At 46.5% G+C, this 19,481-nt stretch overlaps 1 protein-coding gene across 2 annotated transcripts in view; it reads left to right on the forward strand.

Moving 5' to 3' along the window:
• Positions 1-19,481, forward strand: part of TTC28 (tetratricopeptide repeat domain 28) — a 75,503-nt gene that overhangs the window by 24,382 nt on the left and 31,640 nt on the right. For both annotated transcript variants that reach the window (XM_054288589.1, XM_054288590.1), the window contains exons 2-4: positions 6,590-6,737; positions 8,302-8,574; positions 9,584-9,714. In XM_054288589.1, the coding sequence (XP_054144564.1) occupies positions 6,590-6,737; positions 8,302-8,574; positions 9,584-9,714 (552 nt within the window). The remainder of the gene's footprint in view (positions 1-6,589; positions 6,738-8,301; positions 8,575-9,583; positions 9,715-19,481) is intronic.

Raw genomic sequence — 19,481 nt, forward strand, 5'->3', positions numbered from 1 at the left:
TGCCCCAGGCTTCCCTGAGAAGACACATACAGGTGTCAGCTAATCCATTTAGTTTAAGTTTTGTATAATTCTATATCTGTTAAATATCTAATAATATCTTATAAAGACTCGTGTTACTTCTGAGCAGGATGAAAGGTGACCTATCTTTTCTTCTGCCATTTCTAAAAGAAGCTGTTTAGCCAAAAATTGTGCCAAACTGTCCCTGTCCTCCTTGAGGAGGAGCTGTAGCAGATGCTGCTGTGCTGTGCCTGCTGGCCTCAGGCAGAAGAGGCTGGTCCTGTTTTCCTTGTGCTGTGACAGGTTGGTTGTAACTCCTCCAGAGCACTTTCCTCCCTCCACTCATAGCTGGTTCTTGCTGTTAAGTGGTGGTTAAGAGTTGTAGCTGATAAAAACAGGGAGATTGACTGCTGGCAGCTGCTGTTAGAAATGGAGAGGGATGTCCTCTAAAGAGGGGTTCCAGGATGTAGCTGCTGTTCCTAGAGTAAGCCTGAAGGATGTGAGAAAGGAGCAGCAAGGATAAGATCTCTGTGAGAAGCTGGGCTGTTTACTTCAACTAAGTAAACAAAGGTTTGACTCTTTATTTACTGATTAAATTCGATTTATTCCAGGTGGGCAAGTGAGCTGTGCACAGAATCTCATTAGCAGGTATTGGAAGCACAGTTAATAAGAATGATTAAATGCTCTTTGGATAGAACCAGGCAAGATATTTTACACACACACCCATCTTGTTTTTCTCTATATTCTCCATGGGTCCTAGAGGAAATTCCCATTTCTGTGTAGGGTTGTTCTGTAGGAGGAATCTTGGAAACAGGTAGAAGATAAAGAAACAAAGCTGCAGAGACAACAAATGTGTTGTGCTGATTCTCCAGGGCAGGCTGACAGCTGTGGCTCAGGTGTCAGCCACATGTAGGACTGTGAAGGAAAAGTGTTACCTGGGGTACAACCTTAATTTTGGGAAAGCAGGAATTCAGCTGGTGTGGTCAGCAGCAGTATTTATGCATGTGCTACATGTGTTCTGAATTAAAGTGCAGTCTTCCCTCTCCTCGCATTCCTGAAATCCCACAGCAGAGATTTGTCCGTATTTTTCTCTAAAATTTGGCTGTAAAACAGTTACAAGGGGAGAGGATGGATCCAACCTGGTGCTTGGCCCTGGGAAGCTGTGGCAGCTGTTCACACATCCCCTCCCTTGTGCTGCTCCCTTGCAAGCTCTGCTCAGCCCTGGCACAGCTGGCACGGGCAGCCCTGGGGGCACCTCTGACTGCACGAGGGGTGTGCTGCAGACTGAGAACAGGCTCTGAATGCAGCAGAGATTATTCCTGCTGTTTTTGGCATCTTCTCCTGCTCTGGCAAACCAAGGGAGCATTATGGAAGAGGCATTTTCTGTGTGTTTGCCTTTCCTGCCCCCATGGCCGACTGTCCAGGATCTGAAGCTGACAGCAGCACGAGGGTGGCTGGAGTTTCCTCCCCTGTGTACAATGGCAGCCTTTGTCTAAGACCAAGGTGCTTTTTTTCAAGTTTTCCATGTTTGTTTGACAGGAATTTTCTGCTGCAAGCTCTTCTGATGCTGTTCCAGTTTTGCTCCTCTGTCTCTGTTATCCAGTTAATGTTGGCCAGCATTGTGCCATGTCCATGAGCCTGTGGGGTGAGGTTTGGTGGCAGAGCAGGGTGGCCTGTGATGGCTGTGGGGATCCTGCAGAAAGGGAGGAGGCACAGGAGCTCCTGAGCAGGGAGGGGAGATCCCAAATGGAGAATCTGTTTCTGCATTCCTTGTGGGCAGGACCTTGACTTGGTTTTATTTGGCAAAATCTTGGGGAACTTAAAGGTCCTATTCATTATTTACATGCTGTGTCTTTGTACTGTATTTTTATCTTCATTGTATATTTTGGATTAATTATAAACCAATTACTGTTGCCTGAAACAGTTCTTGCATATTGATATCAGAAGATTTAATAAAAATTTCAGCTCCCTTCTTGATATTGGCCATTCAGTAATGACATTTGCATTCTAATCCTGTTTCAGATTGCACAGGGAAATCTAGTATTCAGGGTCTAGCCAGTTGCCTAGATGGGATCTCAAGTGATGAGATCAGAAAAGCTAATAAGCATGTTTATTTGTGTTCCCTGGACACTGCAGCCTTCAGTCCAGTGGCAGCTCCTGGTAGGGAAATTCTGCCCTTTTACATTAAATGGGCTATAATAAAAAAAAAATACTGGAGTGTACAGAAGCTACGTGGGTCAATAAATTGGGCAGAAAACTTAAGACTTGTGCTCAGAATTGCAGAGAGGGGCTGTGCCTGCCCAGGCAGATGCTGACTGTGGCCCAGAACTGCCCTGTGCTCATCTCATGCTCATACAAGTTTGGTAAAATTATATTGAGGGTAGGAAAAGCAGTAAAAAACTTAATTCAGCCATGAAAACATGGAATGTTCTGAAAAACATGAGGCAAATCTGCAAAAATGGGTGGCAAAACCTGAATGGGGTAGGAAGCCTTATTCCCCTTTGGGTGCTGTGTGGGAGTGATGCCACTTCACCTGGCTGGTTCTGTCCTGAGGCCAGCAGTGTGAGCAGCATCTGTGTTGTGCATGGCTCAGAAGTCTCAAGTGCCAAATATATTTTGCCAGTTAATTATTTAGAATAATTTATTTTTGCTTCCAAAATATCAAGAGTGCTTTCAAAGGTATTATGGATAAGAAGTGCTATCTATTCCTTGTGCTCCCTCCTTCCCTTGGCTGTATGAAATTGGTAACTGGGCAGAAGCTCAGCCTGTCTGTGAGAGCCTGCACTGGTGTTTGATTCTCAGAGATGTGTGGGAATCTCACTTCACAGTCTCTCCAAGGTAGAATCAGGTACTTGATGAGATTGGCTGCTTTGTGGAGCTGCTTTGGACTCTTTAATCCTCTTCCCTTCCCAAGGAGTTCCTGCTGGCAAGAGCTGCTCTCCCTGTCCTGCAGGCACTGGGTGTGCTCAGGCTGGAGGGCTGGCTGCAGGTGCTGGAACCCCTGACATGCTGGGACAATGGGGGTAGGGACAGCACAGCTGTGTCCATCCTGCTACAACAAGGACAGGAGAAAATAATTCCCATTGGGGGAGATGCATCTGGTGCCAAATTCCAGCTGAGAATGAGGCTTTCTTCTCGCACAGCGCCTTGTTCCTGGAAAGTGTGGTGCAGAGGCTGCAGAAATGAAAGGGATGGTTCCAGCTGTCTGTATTGAGACAATGAGAATGCAAGAGAGCCAGGTTAGAAAACACCTGCTGTTTCTGCCTTGTCTTTAGTGAAACAGTGTCTCTCTCCTTGCTTTAATCTTCTTAAAAGGAATCGATAGTTTTTTCTTATTTGAGATCACTGGAAAATTAATGTAATTGTTACTGTAGAGTGAGCACTGTAGTATCTGATATGTGATTTAAAATTTAACGCTCGCTCAGCAGGGGAAGGCTCTGTCTGTGTCCAGACCAGGAGCTGCTCCTTGGCTCGTTCCTTCAGCTGCAGCTGCTGGCTCTCTGCCTTCCCTTTTCCTCTCCTCTTCCAAAGGGTGATTCTCACCATTTCCTCTTTGCAGACTTTTCCCCTTGATACAGTGTCTTCATTCCAATGCTAAACTAACTTGTGAGTGCCTCTTGGGGAGGAAATAGGTGGTGTGAATGCTTTTTATTTATTTAGTTAAAGGTCCGTGGGGAACACAATGTGCAGAAAGCATTCTTGTGTATGCTGGAAACTGGAAGAGGAAGGAAGGAAGGGTTTTTTGCAGGAGAAAAATAGGCCAAAAAATGTATTTTCTGCTATGATTAATAGGGTTCTCTTTTGGGCTTTGAATGTTGTGTTTGTATTCAAATTAAGCAGTTTCCAGGGGCACTTCCAGGAATAGATGTGGGGAGCGGATAAAAGCCCTTTCCATAAAGGATGTGCAGAATGTGCGGAACTGAACTGCACATTTGTGGGTCTTGTCTCCTCCTGTCACCTGCAGCCTGTGTGTCCCCTCTATGTGCAGGGTTCAGGGGATGGGTGTGGTGTTTGTGAGGTCCCCAGGATTAGGTGACAGATGAGAATTTGACTCCCAAGTTCTCAGAAGGCTGATTTACTATCCCATCCCATCCCATCCCATCCCATCCCATCCCATCCCATCCCATCCCATCCCTCCTTATCCTATCCTATCCTTCCCTGTCCCTATTCCAAAACTATACTGAGACAGACAAAGGCTACATCAGAAGGCTTCACAAGAATGAATAATAAAAACCTGTGACTCCTCAGAGCCTTGACACAGCTGGACCATGATTGGTCATTAAATTAAAACAATTCACATGGAACCAATCAAAGATTCACCTGTTGGTAAACAATGTCCAAGCCACATTCCAAAGCAGCAGCGATCAGATAATTATTGTTTTCACTCCTCTCTGAGGCTTCCCAGCTTCCCAGGAGAAAATCCTGGGCAAAGAGGATTTTTCAGAAAATACCATGGTGACAGATGGGGGGGTTCTCATTTGTCAGCACTCAGGATGTGGCAGTGAAGCACAAGGTGCTGAAGATGCCCACATGGAGCTCAGTGCTGGTGGCTGTGTGTCCTTCTGAGCCAGGCAGGCACAGCTGTCCTGACCAAGCAGCCCTGAGGGCTGGAGAGGTCCCAGTCAGAGTCGTGCTGTGTCCAGCTCCCTCTCTCATCAGGCAGTAAAGAAACCAATTAGATGGTAATTCTGCAAAAACAAGACTTAATAGTGTACAGCATGATTTAGGTGACAGTTCACACTCTGCTGGGAGGACTTGTGCTTGGTGGCTGCTGCATGTTGTTAGTTCTTTGTATTTTCTTTGATTTAAAGCTTCATGCTTGTAATCTAGTTAACAATGAATTGGGTTTCCAGTACAGTGGCTTGTTTGGTTCAATAAGAACACATTTATACTAAAGGTTAATGAAAAGCATTTTGCTTTCATTGAATTCATTAAAAGGGGTTCTACAATCAAGACTTACTAATGGAAAAGAGATTAAATATTCATGTCTCTAAATTTCTCACATCATTTCTGATTTTCCTTAATCTCTCCCTTCCTGGATTGGAGTCCAAAAATGCCTGAATGCTCTAACAAGTTCAGAAATTAATTAATTAAAGAATTCTCCTGTTTAAGTAAAAAGGCTTCCCAGATGTATGCCTAATGTATCTTGAGTGCAGATCTCTGTGCTATTATGGACCAAGAGAGAGTGATGAGGTCCTAGCCAAGAGAGCCAATCTCAAGGAGCAGAATTGGTTCTTAAAGCACTTTTAAATAATACAAATAATGCTTTATCCTCTTTATTTGTGCTATTGAAATAGGTTTGAATGAACTCAAAATGCAGCAAAATTTGCATTAGAAAGGTATTGGCTGGGCATGAAGATAAAACCTGAGTAGCAGGCATCAAAGGTGCTTAAAGATTCAAGACCTTTTCATAACACCATGTCCAGATGTGTGTACTACAAATACCTGAGTACTTTGTAAATACTGGGTTGTGGTTTCTGTGGTCTTTTCCCCAGTATCTCCCAGGCAGCTCTGGATACCCTTTGGGCCAGGGCTTTGCCTGTGCTCATTGTGTGAGCAGGGTGTGTGTCTGAAGTTCCTGCTTTGTGTGTAGGTTCCTGATGTGCCAATTTGTGCAGATTTAGGAGCTCTGTATGGGAAGGCTTTGCAGCTGCATATTGATGTTTCTGATGTAGAAATGGAGATACATGGTGATAGGAGATACAAGTTACTCTGAAGGTATTGCAGGTTCTCATAAATGGTTTTTTGGAAAATGAAGAAATGAAGAAAAATGGTCTTGTAAACAGTTTCAGAATTATGAGTGTCTTTAGTCTAAGGAGCTTGTACAGATCAATGTACACATGTGTATGTGTGTGGGGGTTGTATATATAGTGCACTTAGCAAGTGGGGCAGTGCTGGACAGTGTCTGGGTATGAATGGAGAAAGAAAGCTCAGCTCCTGGCTGCATCTTTGTTGTGTTTCATTGCAGCTTGAGCTCTCAGTACATTTTGGGCCCTGCTAGTGCTGGCTGTTGATACTGGCCTCGGCAAGAGCTGATGAGAGAGGGAGTGGGTTGGTTCTATGCTTGGTGAGCTAAGACTGGAAAGGAGGGTCTAGAGAAAAAGCATCTGGTTATAAGTAGTTTAAACTAGTATTTGGCCACATCCAAGAGGAAAGCTTTGCTTTCCTAGAAGTGACCAACCCTAGTTCCCAAAACAGTTCAGAGGCCTTGCTAAAAGCTCAAAAGGTGATCACAATGAGGGGGTCCACGCTGGTGGGGTTCACAGACCAGACTGCTGTGTTGATGGCAGTGATTGTAGCCTTGTGACCAGAGATGCCGTGGTGTGGCCTGTTGTCCACCAGCACAAGGTCAGGAGCTGTGTTATTTGTTCCTGTTTGTGATGGCTCAGTGATGGACATTGCTTTCCCTCTGTTCCTGCAGGAGCTGTGTTACTTGTTCCTGTTTGTGTTTGTCATTGCTTGGCCTCTGTCCTTTCAGGAGCTGTGTTATTTGTTCCTGTGTGTGATGGGCATTGCTTTCCCCCTGTCCTTGCAGGAGCTGTGTTATTTGTTCCTGTGTGTGTTTGTCACTGCTTTCCCTCTGTCCCTGCAGGCATACTTCCGTCAGGGCGTGGCCCTGCAGTACCTGGGACGCCATGCAGACGCTCTGGCCGCCTTTGCCTCGGGGCTGGCGCAGGATCCCAAGAGCCTGCAGCTCCTGGTGGGCATGGTGGAGGCCGCCATGAAGTCTCCCATGCGAGGTAAGCACGTGGGGAGTCCCACAATGTGAGCACAGGAGAACCTGGAGGGCTGAAGGGAAAGATTTCAAGATTTGGCTTCTCTGCCAAGTCAGGAGGATGCCAAGAATGGAGCCTGAAGTTACTGAAGGAACCAAAACTATCTTTCTGGTTAAGATGGTGATAGCCAGCTTGAGGGGCACTGGAGATGAATCAAACTGGGTTTGTACAGCAGTTCCCATGGAGTCCTTGTTCATTTTTCCTTTCTCTAGTATGAGTGCAGGCAGAGGTGTGTGCTGCTGTGGTGCTGCCTGTGTTGTTACTGGAACAACTCCCACAATGTTTAGGTTGGGAGCAGCACATCTGAAATGCCCCAGGCCAGTGTTTGCCCCAGAAGAGCACATCAGCAGCTTTTCTGTGGTACTGCTGTCTCTGAAAACACAGCATTCCAGAAGGCAAAAAGGCTGCTCTGCTAATTCGCTTCTGTTCAAGCAGTGTTTGCAATCACAGAGACCTTGAAGCCATATGAGCTGTGCAGTGTTTTTCTCTTTCATCGTGTCCCCGTTTCCAAGATTTTTTTCTCTAGAGGAAGGGGGTTGTCTCCTCCTAGCTCTGTGTCTCTTGCAGGCTTTGTGCTGCAATGCCCTAATGCTGTTAGTCAGGAGGGAACATGGCAATTGTCCTCCTCAGCAGATGGTGCTGGGGGCCACAGGGCTTAGGAGCCAAGGAGCACTGAAATGAAAAAATATCCTTGTTGGTATTTGAATTTTTACAGTGGTTTTTTACAGTGTTTTTCTCCATCCTCCAAAACGAATTTATCTGGAAGTTTCTGTCCTATACAGCAGTTACCTGGTGAATGCAATTTGATTTGCTCCCCAAAGGTACTAGGGCTGCTGCTTAGAATGCAGGCTACATGGTATTCTGTGGGAGCATCCCCAAATTTGGCAGGATGATCTCTGGCTGACTGCCCTGCAGCTGTGTATCAACTGTGCTCCCTGCTGCAGTTGCACAAATTGAAGCAGTTGGGCAGGTCCAGTGCTGTCATGCCACAGGAGCACTGTCCTCTGTAGAAGGAGCAGCTTCTTTCTGCAGTTTTGGTCACCTCTCTTAGCACACATCACGTCCTGGGGTATCTGGACAGGCACAGACTTTGCAGACATTCATCTGAAGATTTGTGCTCAAAGAGCAAAAGCTGCAATGCTCTCAGACACTGCAGATGGCCCATTTCCAGTCTCCTACAAAATTCCACAGATATCTTCTGTATTCCTTCTGCCATTAGGCCAGACTTCAGAGCTCAGGATGAGAGTGCTCTATGTTGAGACTCCAAGCTCTTTTTTATGCTGCCTTCCTGAAGTGCTTTCTGCAAGGCAAACAGCAGCTTGCCAGTTGATCTGTCTTGATGTGCCAGATCTTAGATGGTACCTTTGAGCCTCATGCTCCCTTAATAAATCTTCACTGAATCTGGGCTGTCTGGCCCTTAAATCATGTGTCATCTGTTTATAAAAAAGTCAAGATGAGTTGTGAAGGTGATTCCTGATGCAAATATCTTGGTTTGCTGAGTACCTCTGTCTTCGGTTTTGCGCTTCAGAGTCCCTGGAGCCCACCTACCAACAACTGCAGAAGATGAAGCTGGACAAGAGCCCCTTTGTTGTGGTGTCTGTGATTGGCCAGGAGCTCCTGACTGCAGGCCACCACGGGGCCTCTGTGGTGGTGCTGGAGGCTGCCCTGAAGATTGGCACGTGCAGCCTGAAGCTGCGGGGCTCGGTGTTCTCTGCGCTCAGCAGCGCCTACTGGTCCCTGGGGAACACGGAGAAAAGCACTGGATACATGCAGCAGGACTTGGACGTGGCCAAGAGTTTAGGTAAGAATGCTCCTTTCACTCCTGGAGTGCTGGGTGGGCACTGGTGAGACAATTCAAGAGCTAGGTTAATGATCAGCATCTCTCTGGAATGCTCTGTGGGTTTTCACAAGGTGCTCAATCTGATCTGAAGCTTCTGAAATGTGCAGAATGCAGGTTTGTGCATCCGTGTTTGCCTGCCTGTGTGAAGGGCAGATGATCAGTGGGTGTGCTAAGGTTTTACTGGGTCTTCTAATTACCTGATTTCATGTATGTGAGAATTGCTCTTATTGCCTGTATTGACTTGGTCTCAAAAGTTTACATGAGTCTTATATGAAGCCATCTGCTTTTCCAAAATGGACAGAAGTACTCACTCTGAGATTCTGGGGCAGTAGTCTGGGAAGGAACAAAGCAGCAGTGACACAATGATGAGCAAAGAGTGTTTAAAAATAAACAAATTCAGAAATCTCTCTTGAGTTCAGTACATTCTGCACAACAGTGAGAGCATTTGGCTTTGTAGGGTGCTGGAGGAGAGCAGACAGGTGTGAGACAAAGTCCTGGCTCTGTGCAGAGCTGGAGAGACAATGCCAAAGTTTGAGCCAGGATTGTTCACTCAGAGCATAGGGACTGCTCTCTTGAAGATGGTTGTAGGTGTACTTTGTACATCTGAGCTGAGCTGTGCTGCAGAATTGCTTTCTGGAGAAAGCTGGCTTGCTTTGTGGTTATTCCAGGCCTTGGCCATTGTCTGACCGTCACAATGTCAAGCAAGGAATAAACAGGGAGGAATGGAAAATTGCCAAGTGTTAGGCCACAGAAGAAAGTAAAACAATTCTAAAAATAAGATTGATGGCTACTTAGAAGTTTCTGAAGGCCAGCAAAGAGAAAAGTTTGGCTGTGTGTTAAACATAAAGATGAGTTTGTTCTAATGCTGATTCTCACACCAGAGCTTGTACCCCATGTTTGAGTCTTCCCACTGGATGCTTCCAGCAGTGCCTGTATTAGCTAATCTTTGTTTGTTTTCCATGTCGCACAGGTGACCAGACAGGAGAATGCCGAGCTCATGGAAATCTGGGCTCTGCATTCTTCTCCAAAGGAAATTACCGGGAAGCCCTTACTAACCACAGACATCAGCTGGTGCTTGCCATGAAGCTCAAGGACAGGGAGGTAGGAAGCCTTTTAAACAATCAAACCTGGTAGTCTGCACTGCATGGTTTCCCAGAGAGATCAAAATGATTTGTCTGCTCTGTTTTACCCCAAGAATTTGAGAGCTGTGACTTCTCCTCCTGGCTATCCACTTGGCTTTTGTTAAGGAAAGTCTTTGTACCAGTAGATAATATGTGTGAGGGGCAGGATGCTTGGGTTGCCCATTTGCCTCCCCCATCTCTGGGCTCTGAGCAGGTTCTTTTGCCTCCCTGTCCCTTACCATCCACATTCCTACAGCTCAGAGGCTCTGGGCTCCAGGGCTGGGAGCTGCTGCTGGGTCAGTGTCAGTACCACGTTGCTGCAGCTGAGCCTTCTCTGTCCTCAGCACATTTCCCAGTGTTACAGGTGCTGCTGACCTGGACTCTGCTAAGCTGCATCCTAAGTTGTGCCTTTTCCTACCAAGAAATGGGCAAAATCCCTGTCCCCAGTGCTTGCATAAAATACACTTAGTCTAAACACCAGTGAGAGCAAAAAGAACCCATGCAAACCTGAGAACAAATTGTGCAGGATCTGCTTTGCCTTGACCATTCAGTTATGCTGGGCTCCCTGCCAGTGCAGGGAAGTGGCTGCATGGCCTGAGGAGGCTGTCCCAAGGCATTTCTACTGAAAGTTCACTGTAAGGACAGAATCATATTTTAGTGCACCTATCCCCTGCTCCTGGGATTCCCCTCTAGTGTGAGTGGGAAAATGGAGACTGATGATTGCATGGCAGCAGGGCAGGTGAGAATTCCTGTAAGCACAAGTGGTTTTGGGAGAAACCTAAAAGCTGAGGAAGATCAATTTCCCATTGGCAAGTTGTGGAAAAAATCTGCTAGAATTTGCTGAATGCTTTACTGCTTTACTAACTTGGTAAGTTAAATATCAAGTAAGCCCTGGAAAAATTCATCTTTAGTAGGTTGTGGAAGGACTGTGGCTGGGGAAGGGACTTGCTAGACATTTTCTTGATTATTTTACCAGCTGGAAAACCTCCTGAATCACTCCTGATTTCCTTGTTTCTGTTCATGAAGAGCAGAAAAGCTGTTACTTGTCATTGTTTGTGGAATTTTCTTGATCTGGGTCCCTGTTGCTGCTGACAGAGTAACCTGTGTGGCTGCTGCTCTTCTGTGGGGTTTCTTGCCCCATGGAAGAGCCCCATGGGTTTCATCCCCTGGTGTGGGGCATGGAGGCAGCAGCAGGGGAGTTGATGTGCTGGCAAGAGCACAGCAGCTCCAGAACCCCAGGCTGGCCTGGGATGTGGAGCTGGAGCATTTTCCTGGTGTTCAGCCCACTGATTTAAACAGATCTCGCTGAGGGGAGTCCAGGGAATGAGGGCTAATGGTAATAGTCCTTAGTTCATGACACATCTGGGCACATAATTAACAGTTATTGACAACAAATGACTACTTGGTTTAGCAAGAAAGCTGAGCTTCTTGGATTTCCTGTAGGATGTAACCACAGGAAATTAATTTGGCGCTTTCTGATGACATCATCTTGACCACAGAGCTTCCTCTGAACAAAAAGCTGTTTTTCTTGGCCTCCTTTGCAGACATTTTTATAATGCAAATGTTATAAAGTTGCAGTAGGGCTGATGTGAATTCCAGCAGAAGGGAATTTGGTGTGTGACTGTAATGAGGTAATTGTTTTACCCCTGACTGTACAAAGAATTGGCAGAAAAGGTAAAAAGTGCTCCTTTGTATGGGATAGTGCTGTCTTTGGAGGGACTGTCAGGTTCTGAGGCTGCTGGAGCAAATGTTTGCTGTGTTGTGCTGCCCATAAAGGGAGGAGGAGGTTGCAGAGGGTCTGTTTGGAGCACTCAGGTCTGTCCTCCCTATGCAGGCCTGGAGAAGGGGAACTGTCAGCTCAGCTGAGCAGGGAAGCATCTCAGCTGCTCACAGACACTCAGGATTTCACATGCTTTTCCTCCTTGGCCCAGGGAGTCTGTGCAGCTCCTGTTACAAACACAGGCTCTGTGTCCAGGCAGGCCATTTGCTCCTTCAGTCAGTGTGGGGAGAAGTCAGAGCTGTTTTGCTGTACTTGTGTCCAGAGAAAGCATGGGGCAGGTGTCACTGGGATTTGCCATACCTGTAGTGCCTCTAAGAGGGAATTTGGGGGATTGAACACAAGTGTGAGCTTGGTCTGTGCAGTAGTGAGATGCTGTGAAGGGCACCATGAAACAAACACCTCAGGTAAGGAATGGGATGGATTTTTAAACCAGCTTCAGTAGCTGGTCAGGAAATTCAAATGAGCTAGTTCTGTGGCCAGTCTCTGCTTCAGCCTTGTCACTGGTGGCAGGGTGGGCATCACTCATTGTGTGCCCCATGGCAGCAGAACAAAGTGTAACCATCCCATCCTGAGTGAGGAGGGTGCTCACAACTCAGAGGGAGCACATGGGCAGAGGGCTGCAGGACCCTGCTCAGGGCCTGTGGCACCTCAGGAGCTGATCTTTGGGCATCTCTCTTGGCACCAGCTCCAGCTAAGGCCCATGCAATTTGTGCAGAGGTGGAAAATAAAACTTTCCTGGGCTGATGGGGCCCCTGGTCTTGTCTTTTCCTCACTCATAGCCAGCTGCAGGCTGTTGGAGTTCACCCTCTCCTGTCCTGCAGGAAGGAACTGCTGCCTGTGCAGGGGTCATTGCCACTGAGCAGGAACAAGAAGGTTCACTCTTGAGCAGACCTGGCTGCAGTAGAGTGAAATGTTGTCTTTATTCCTTGCTGATTGATAAAGATGGATAAAGAGTCACAGCCCCTGTGCTGGAGCAGCAGCAGCCTCATGTTCTTGTGATGTTTTCCATGCTCTCTGTGTCTGAAATGTCAGCACTACTGTCCAGCAGTCCAAGTGCCAAGGAAATCCCATTCTGCTAGCTTGGGCTGCTGCTTCTTTTTCCAGTCTCTGCTTAGTGCTCATGAAAGTGCTGGGAGTTGAACAAAGAGAGGTTCCCCAAAGCAGCAGCCAAGGTGCTGGAATGTGCCAGAGGAGGAGTGGCAGATGATGTTAGCAGGGAAGACTGCATCACATTATTTTAGCTTGTTGTCTTTTTCTTGTCACAAAAGCTGGCTCTGATGAGCAGCAGAAGCTTGCAGCCTGTTTCTCCTCAGAGTGGTCTAAGGGCTGCAGTTACAGCAGCCCATAATGCAGGTGCTGAGTGTTATGTCTATGTTCTATTTCTGAATTAATTGCTTTGGTTTTAACAGCAGGTAGCTTAATCTCCTGGAAACCATCAGGTAACTCATGTAGGTAGGGTGTGTTGATGCCACATCACAAGCTGTGATTTAGACAAGGATTATGCAGCTGATGAGCTATGCCAGGATCAGAGGAAAGAATAGAATCAAAATGTAAATGTGAAAGCTTTCAGTGCCTGTTAGATTAGTCCCCTGTGTCCCTTTTCATTGCTAGCTGCTCCTCAGGTGTCCAGAACTGTCTTGTATTAGGAATTCTGTAGGGCCAGAGTGCCATGTAGAGCCAGTGATGTGTGATTTCTTGGGACAGGTTGGGGTGACCCTTTTTGATGACCCTTTTGAATGTTCCTTCCAGAGCATTTCATTTAGAGAAGTAACACTTGAGTTTTGGATGGACAGGAAAGAGAAAGCTGTGGAGCTCCTTCTTTGGGTGCAGTGTCCAAACCCTGACAAAGGCTGTGCCTGAATCCTGCCATGCAGAGCCCATGGACACCACAGGAACTCTCAGTCTCATAGCTCCCTGCTCTCCTGGGCCCTCAGACGCCTTCGATTACAGCCCTGCTGTTCAGAAATAGCAGGGCAGCGTGGCGGGATCACAAACCAGCCATCATGAAATGAGTGCTTGTGCTGCCAGCAGGGAGCTCTTGGGGAGGATGCTGCTGCCAGGAAGCCACTGGGTGCTGGCAGCCCCTCTGTGTTGGCTGCCAGGCATGCTCTGAGCTGAGCTGAGCCTCTCCCTGGGCTGCAGCATCTCTGCACCATGCAGGAGTGAACACAAGGGTTGGGTGAGAAAGAGGATTGTCTGCAGCCCTGAATTCTCCTAGGGCTGGGATGAAGTTGCAGCTGAGCAGTTTCTGGTGTCTCTTTTCTCAGCAGTGTGGCTGAGGGAAGGAAAAGAGCTGAGGACTGTTATAGAAGCCTCCTTGAGCCAGGTTTAATAAGCTCTTGGAGGTCTATAACACACCCAAGATAGCTCAGCTGCCCTTGGAGGCATAAAAATCAGCAGGATGGCTTCTGTTGTAGTGTTGGAAACAAAAAGGTTTAATAAAAGGCAAAATAATAAACAGAGAAAAACCAAGCCAGGTGCAAAAGGTCCTTGCGCCTGGTAAAACACCTCACAAAAGTGATTAGTTTTTTTGTTCACTTCTTTTTGTAGTAAATTGCTGAGGTGGGACTTTTTGGCTTCTGTCCAATTAGCCATCCTTAAGTTTGACGTGAAGTCCTCCAGGCCTATCAAATGGTTTTTCACCTAATCAAGGAGAGAAACTTCTGGGCTTCTTTCCTTTTTGAAGGGACAAAGGATAGTTTTGTCACTCTGTTAACAGGGGGCACACTCCTACAGAGGACAGACTGATGGACTGTGTCAGTACTGTCTTGGGTTGACTCATGATGACCGACACCTTTCAGCAACCATTCCTGGCCTGGTTTTGAAGGGATTTCCCTCCACCTCCCTCTGGAAGCAGCAGTTTGTGGCAGGAAAAGGTGCAGACCTGCTGTGGCTCAGTGCCCTCTTGTTGCTGACCCTTTGTATCAGGCTCTGGCTGCTGCCCTGGACATCTCCACGAGCATCTGGGGCTCTGGGAATTCTCTGCAGCAGGTGGGTGTGCTCAGTAACTCGATGAGCCAGGTTTTGCTGTCTCAAGATGCTTTTTAAAACGATTGCAAATGTAAGGCAGAGTTCATGTTTGCAGCTTCAGCAGATTTTGTTCAGAAAGGCTGACTATGTGCAGGAAATGGGGATGATGAAGATGATAATTAGAACTGGGTAGTTAAGTAGCACAGAAGAAAGATGTTTATTAAGCAGGCTTTGGTGGGTTTTCTGTGTCACCTTGCTCTGGAATATCTATGAGGGTTCTTGTGTGGCAGGGGGAATAGCAGAATGCAGAAATTCCCACTGGAAAGAGAAACCATGGGCTTGGTTTCTCAGCAGAGGGCATTGCCATGGAGCTGGATGTACCTGGGATTGCTGGATGTACCTGGGCCATGGCTGGGAGGGGTCACCAAGCCCTGGCATCCTTGGAGAAGGAATATTATTGAGTATGGTTACTGGGGCAGACAATCCTTGGCTGGATTCTGTTGGGAATTTGAACATTCTGTAACTGTCTGAACATACTTTGTGAGCATCTCACAAAGTAGTTATTTAGGTTTGCAGTTTTGGTCATTTTTCCCAGTCCCCTTCAAAGCAATGAAACTCAGTATATAGCTCCCACATTTGGTAAAGTGCAGCTCCTCGCTTCAGGCTGTGCAAATCAAAGATCAAATTTCACCCTCTTGTTTCCAGAAGGAGATGCAGAAGGAAAGATAGATCATTCCTTTCTAATGAAATCTGTAAATTCTGTAAAGCCAAGGTTTTCTGCCCTTTCCTGAGGGGAAGGGGAAATGCTTTCCAGGTGTCCCTCCAGCCCTGCTTTGTCTGTAAAGTCACTTCTTCAGTCAATAGCAGGGCTGTATGGATTCAGCCTTCTCCCTGACCTTGTATGAATTCTGGTTTGAGGCAGCAAAAATTTTTTTTTTTTTCTGTTGTTCTGAGTTAAATCTCATAGAGGATGTGCTCCTTACCAGTGGTCTTGGATGGAGTGTGGAGAATCCCATCCATTCATGAGCTGCACAGGAGGGAGCCCATGGCAGTGTCCCTGCCTGTGGGATGTGTGTGGCTCTCAGCCATACAAAGAGGTGGTCTGGCCCTGGGGCTGCCACATTTTTCAGAAAGGAAAAATCTGAAAATCTTAACGACCACAGTTGTTTTGTTATATTTGCAAACAATCTGGAAAATGAGGACAGGATATAAATACCTTACAAATGAGAACTGGAAAGAGTCTTCAGGCTAAAGCAGTTTGTCATGCCTGGAAACATAGACTAAGATGTCAGAGACAGGCTGTGATGAGGAAATGATTCCAGCCTCTCAGTGCAGACAGCAGTCTTGCTTTATTAGGGACCCAGGGCAGACTGCCTTGTACCCTGGAGGAAGGCTGAGTGCCAGCTGCTGGGAGAACACTTACCTTTGGAGTTCATTTCTAATTCTGGGTCCACTGGCGCTGCATTACAGCTCAGACTGATTCACCTGTGTGCCTCAAAGGATGAGTTCAGTGATGCGAATCAGCCTTAGTGCCTGACCTTCAGCATTTGGATTTATATCTGAGAGTATAAATTCTTTGCCTTTTTCTGTCTTTAGCAGATTTTTTAGAGTCAGCTTGACAGGATTCATACAGGTTTGTCTGGTTCAAAAGTGATAGGATTAAACAGAAGGAAGAGAAATCTGACTGGTGCAGGAAATTTGGGAATGCACTAAAAGGCCATATGCTTTGTTTTGTTTGGACTTGTGACTCCAGAGGGAAATGTAATACTTCCTGAGGATCTCCTTTAAATGTCCCCATTTGACCTCCACAGCACATGGATTTTAGCTGAAGGAAATGCAGTCTCCTGGTTTTACTTTCACAGTGTCTGCAAAGCTCAGCTCACTGCTGAGGCCTGGACCTGGCTGCAGGAAAAGAAATGAAGCAGAAAACTCCTGCAAGAGCTGCAGCTGCAGCACTCTGGCTTTTCAGCAGGTCCACTTCAGCCAGGGCTTTTCTCCTCTGTATTGAGTTTGCAGAGAGGGGATGTCCAGCTTGTGAACAAGAGTAGCGCAAGGGTTGGCACAGGTCAGCACGCTGCTGTAGGAGTTGATGTTTTCTTTGCCTGCTCTGAACTTGTTAGATCCAATTTTGTGACTTGCTGGCTTATTCTTCCTGACTTTGACCAGGGTATGAGTCACTCCTCAGGGTCACCACCATGGAGAAGCTTGTGGTTTTAACTGAGGAATACTTACATCACCACTAAAAATGTCAAGTCAGCCATCCTCCCTACAGTGATTGCTCACTGCAATAATCTGCCTTTCAGATTATGTCTAGAAAGTGACCAAATTTGGGCTACTTGGGGTAAAGATACATCAACCCCAGGTGATGTGTAGGCTTGATGATGAGATCTCCTTTGCAGTGTTCTTGGGCTGGTGTTTTTTGTGTGATTTCTTTGAGGAATGAGTGGAGCTTTGCAGAGCCCTCCCAGAAAGGCAGCCCAGTCCCCCAGGTCCCCAGCACCACATGGTGAGGGGTGTTGCACCAATTCCCACAGTGAACAGCCTGGTCAGTATGAGTGACAGGCAGATTTACTCCTAAAAAATGGAATTAAATAGTTGTTGCTTCAGCTTTCCAGCAAAACCCTGCTAACTTGGTCAAAACTATTTGCAGAATTACTCTGTTAAGGGTGTAGCTCAGGGTGTTTACTTTTACAAGTGTTCTAGGCAGAACGAGGCACCTTGCTCCTGAATGATAAGGTAGGAAAGGGAGTCAGTGGAATGGAGCAGCCTTATTTTGATCTCCAAATGAGCAGCTGAAAGTCAGCATTCCCCTTGAAGAGGAACAACTGTGAATGGTCTGGCAGTCAAACCCCCAGTGCTGCTCAGGTTTGCCTGGATTCATGTACTTCATGTGATGCTTTTGCCATGGAACATGGAGAATGAGAAGTCCTCTGAAACCTGAACAATTTCCTGAGCAAGTAAAAACAGGGCTGGGAGCAGATTGTCAGCACAGTCCATGGCAGGCTCTGTTTTGAGCAGTAGCTCTGTGAAATTTACCCATTAATCAAATGGGAGCTAGGACCATCTCTATGCTGTGTATTTGGTATTGTAGCTTTCTATTGTGTCATTAATTCCTTGTTGTTCTCTTTCATTTGCTAGGTACAAAGCTCCTTTCAGGCTTTCAGATATTAGTGCTGCTGTTCCATGGCTTTGGCTTTTTTGGGGTTTGCTCTTTGTTAAAGACTGAGATTTTCTACAAATAAATAAGGATATTGATTGTCAGGGATATTGATTTCAGTATATTTTGCCCTCAGTAAATAATTGTCTAAAAGCAAATCCATTCCTTCTTTGTGTGTATGATCATGTGTAAGAGGGGAGGGTATTGCCTGCTGCTTCCTTTCTGATTTTCTAAAGCATGGCACACAAAGGAAGAAGCTAGATGTGGCACTGGCACATCTGCCTCACCTTGAAGGGAGGAGACAAGGACAAGTTTTAATTTTGATGGGGCATCTGCTCTGTTTGGATGTAAGACTTGTCTTTGTGCATAAATCAGGCATTGTCCAAGCCAGGCTGAGGCATACCTGAAGATTCTGAGGAAATAATAGAAGTGGAGCTAAAGTGCAATTTACAGCAGATTATCATTTTAGCAGGTCCTGGAAGTACCCTCATCACAGTGCTGTCCTGTCTGTGTACACAGCAGTTCCTTGGTCCTTAGCTGTAAAACAAACTGCTCCTGTAGAGAAGGGGCTGGGATGTGTCCCTGGGGTCAGTTATCCTGAGCCCTTCCTATCTGGAGCAGTTCCAGCAGTGTAGGGCACAGTGAGATTTTGCTGAGTGTGTTTACCCACAGCACTCAGCCTGTGCTTTCAGAGCTCTGTGTGTGTGTCTGTTCTGGAACAATCTGCTCCCCTCAGAGCACTCTCAGTGAACCAGCACAGCTTTGCTTGCATTCAGGAGCAAGGGTGTGCAGATGAGGGGTGATGGGGGCAGAGGAGGAGCTGCACTGGCTTTCAGGGGTGCTACTGCCTGCCCCCAGTACAGCTGGGATGAGTGTGCATGGTAATCTGCTGCATACAGCTCCACTACATCTGTGGGATCGAGCTGCTGTTACTTTGTGCCCACAGGGGGAAGGGGAGTTGAAAGAAGCAGCATGAGGCAGGGATGCTCCATCTCTGATCAGTCTTAATTAATGTCTGTGTTCAGGGATTAAGGGTACCTTACAGTGAGATACCAGGCAGAACATTTTCCATTACCTTGTCCATTTCAGGATGATTATAGAGTGTTCCCGTTTAAGCAGGCTGTGCACTCAGTTGAAGGCTTGTTTAAATGTAACATGATTGGGAAATGACCATTCTCCAGCAAAGGTGAAATACCTCAGGAATGCATCTCTGAATTGTCAGGTGCCATTCTGTGATGCACATCTGTTTAACATCAAACTCTGCCTTAGCTGAAAAACCTGAGCTGGCTGTTGCTTCTGAGAGAAAGAGAGCACTTAGGAACCTTTTTTAAAACTCCCTTCTGTGCCTCAGCTCAATGGCAGAAGAATCTGCTTTCTATTAAAGTGATAAATTGCTTAATTGGAGGTGTAAGCAACCCCCACTGTAAAATTTGTCTTTGTCAGATACATAAAACATTGATTTTCTTTGTTTGCTGTTGCAAGCCCCCTGTGGTATGGAGCTGCAGTCTCACATCACCCTGCTACCAAGCAGAGGTGTGTGCTAGCAGAGATGGAGTCTGTTTGCCATGTGGCAGCTGTGTGCTCTCCCTGCAGTGAGGAGGGAACACCCCATCCCTCTTGGGGCTGAGCCACTTGGGGTTCCCAGTGGATCCTGTAATGTGGAGGATTTTATTAAATACACAGTCATGAATTTATCTTCTGGATAAATTCATATTATATATATATTCCTAATCCCTTGAAGTGAGTCACTGGAGTCACCCAGCTGATGTTATCACCAAATTGTTCCTAAACACTGCTGTAAGGCCAAGCTCCCCTTACTGCCCCCAGAGCACACAGAGCA

This window comes from Melozone crissalis, unplaced genomic scaffold (genome assembly GCF_028551555.1).
Source record: "Melozone crissalis strain CALT ecotype California unplaced genomic scaffold, PUWL_Pcris_2 ptg000063l_1, whole genome shotgun sequence".
NCBI classification, from domain to species: Eukaryota; Metazoa; Chordata; class Aves; order Passeriformes; family Passerellidae; genus Melozone; species Melozone crissalis.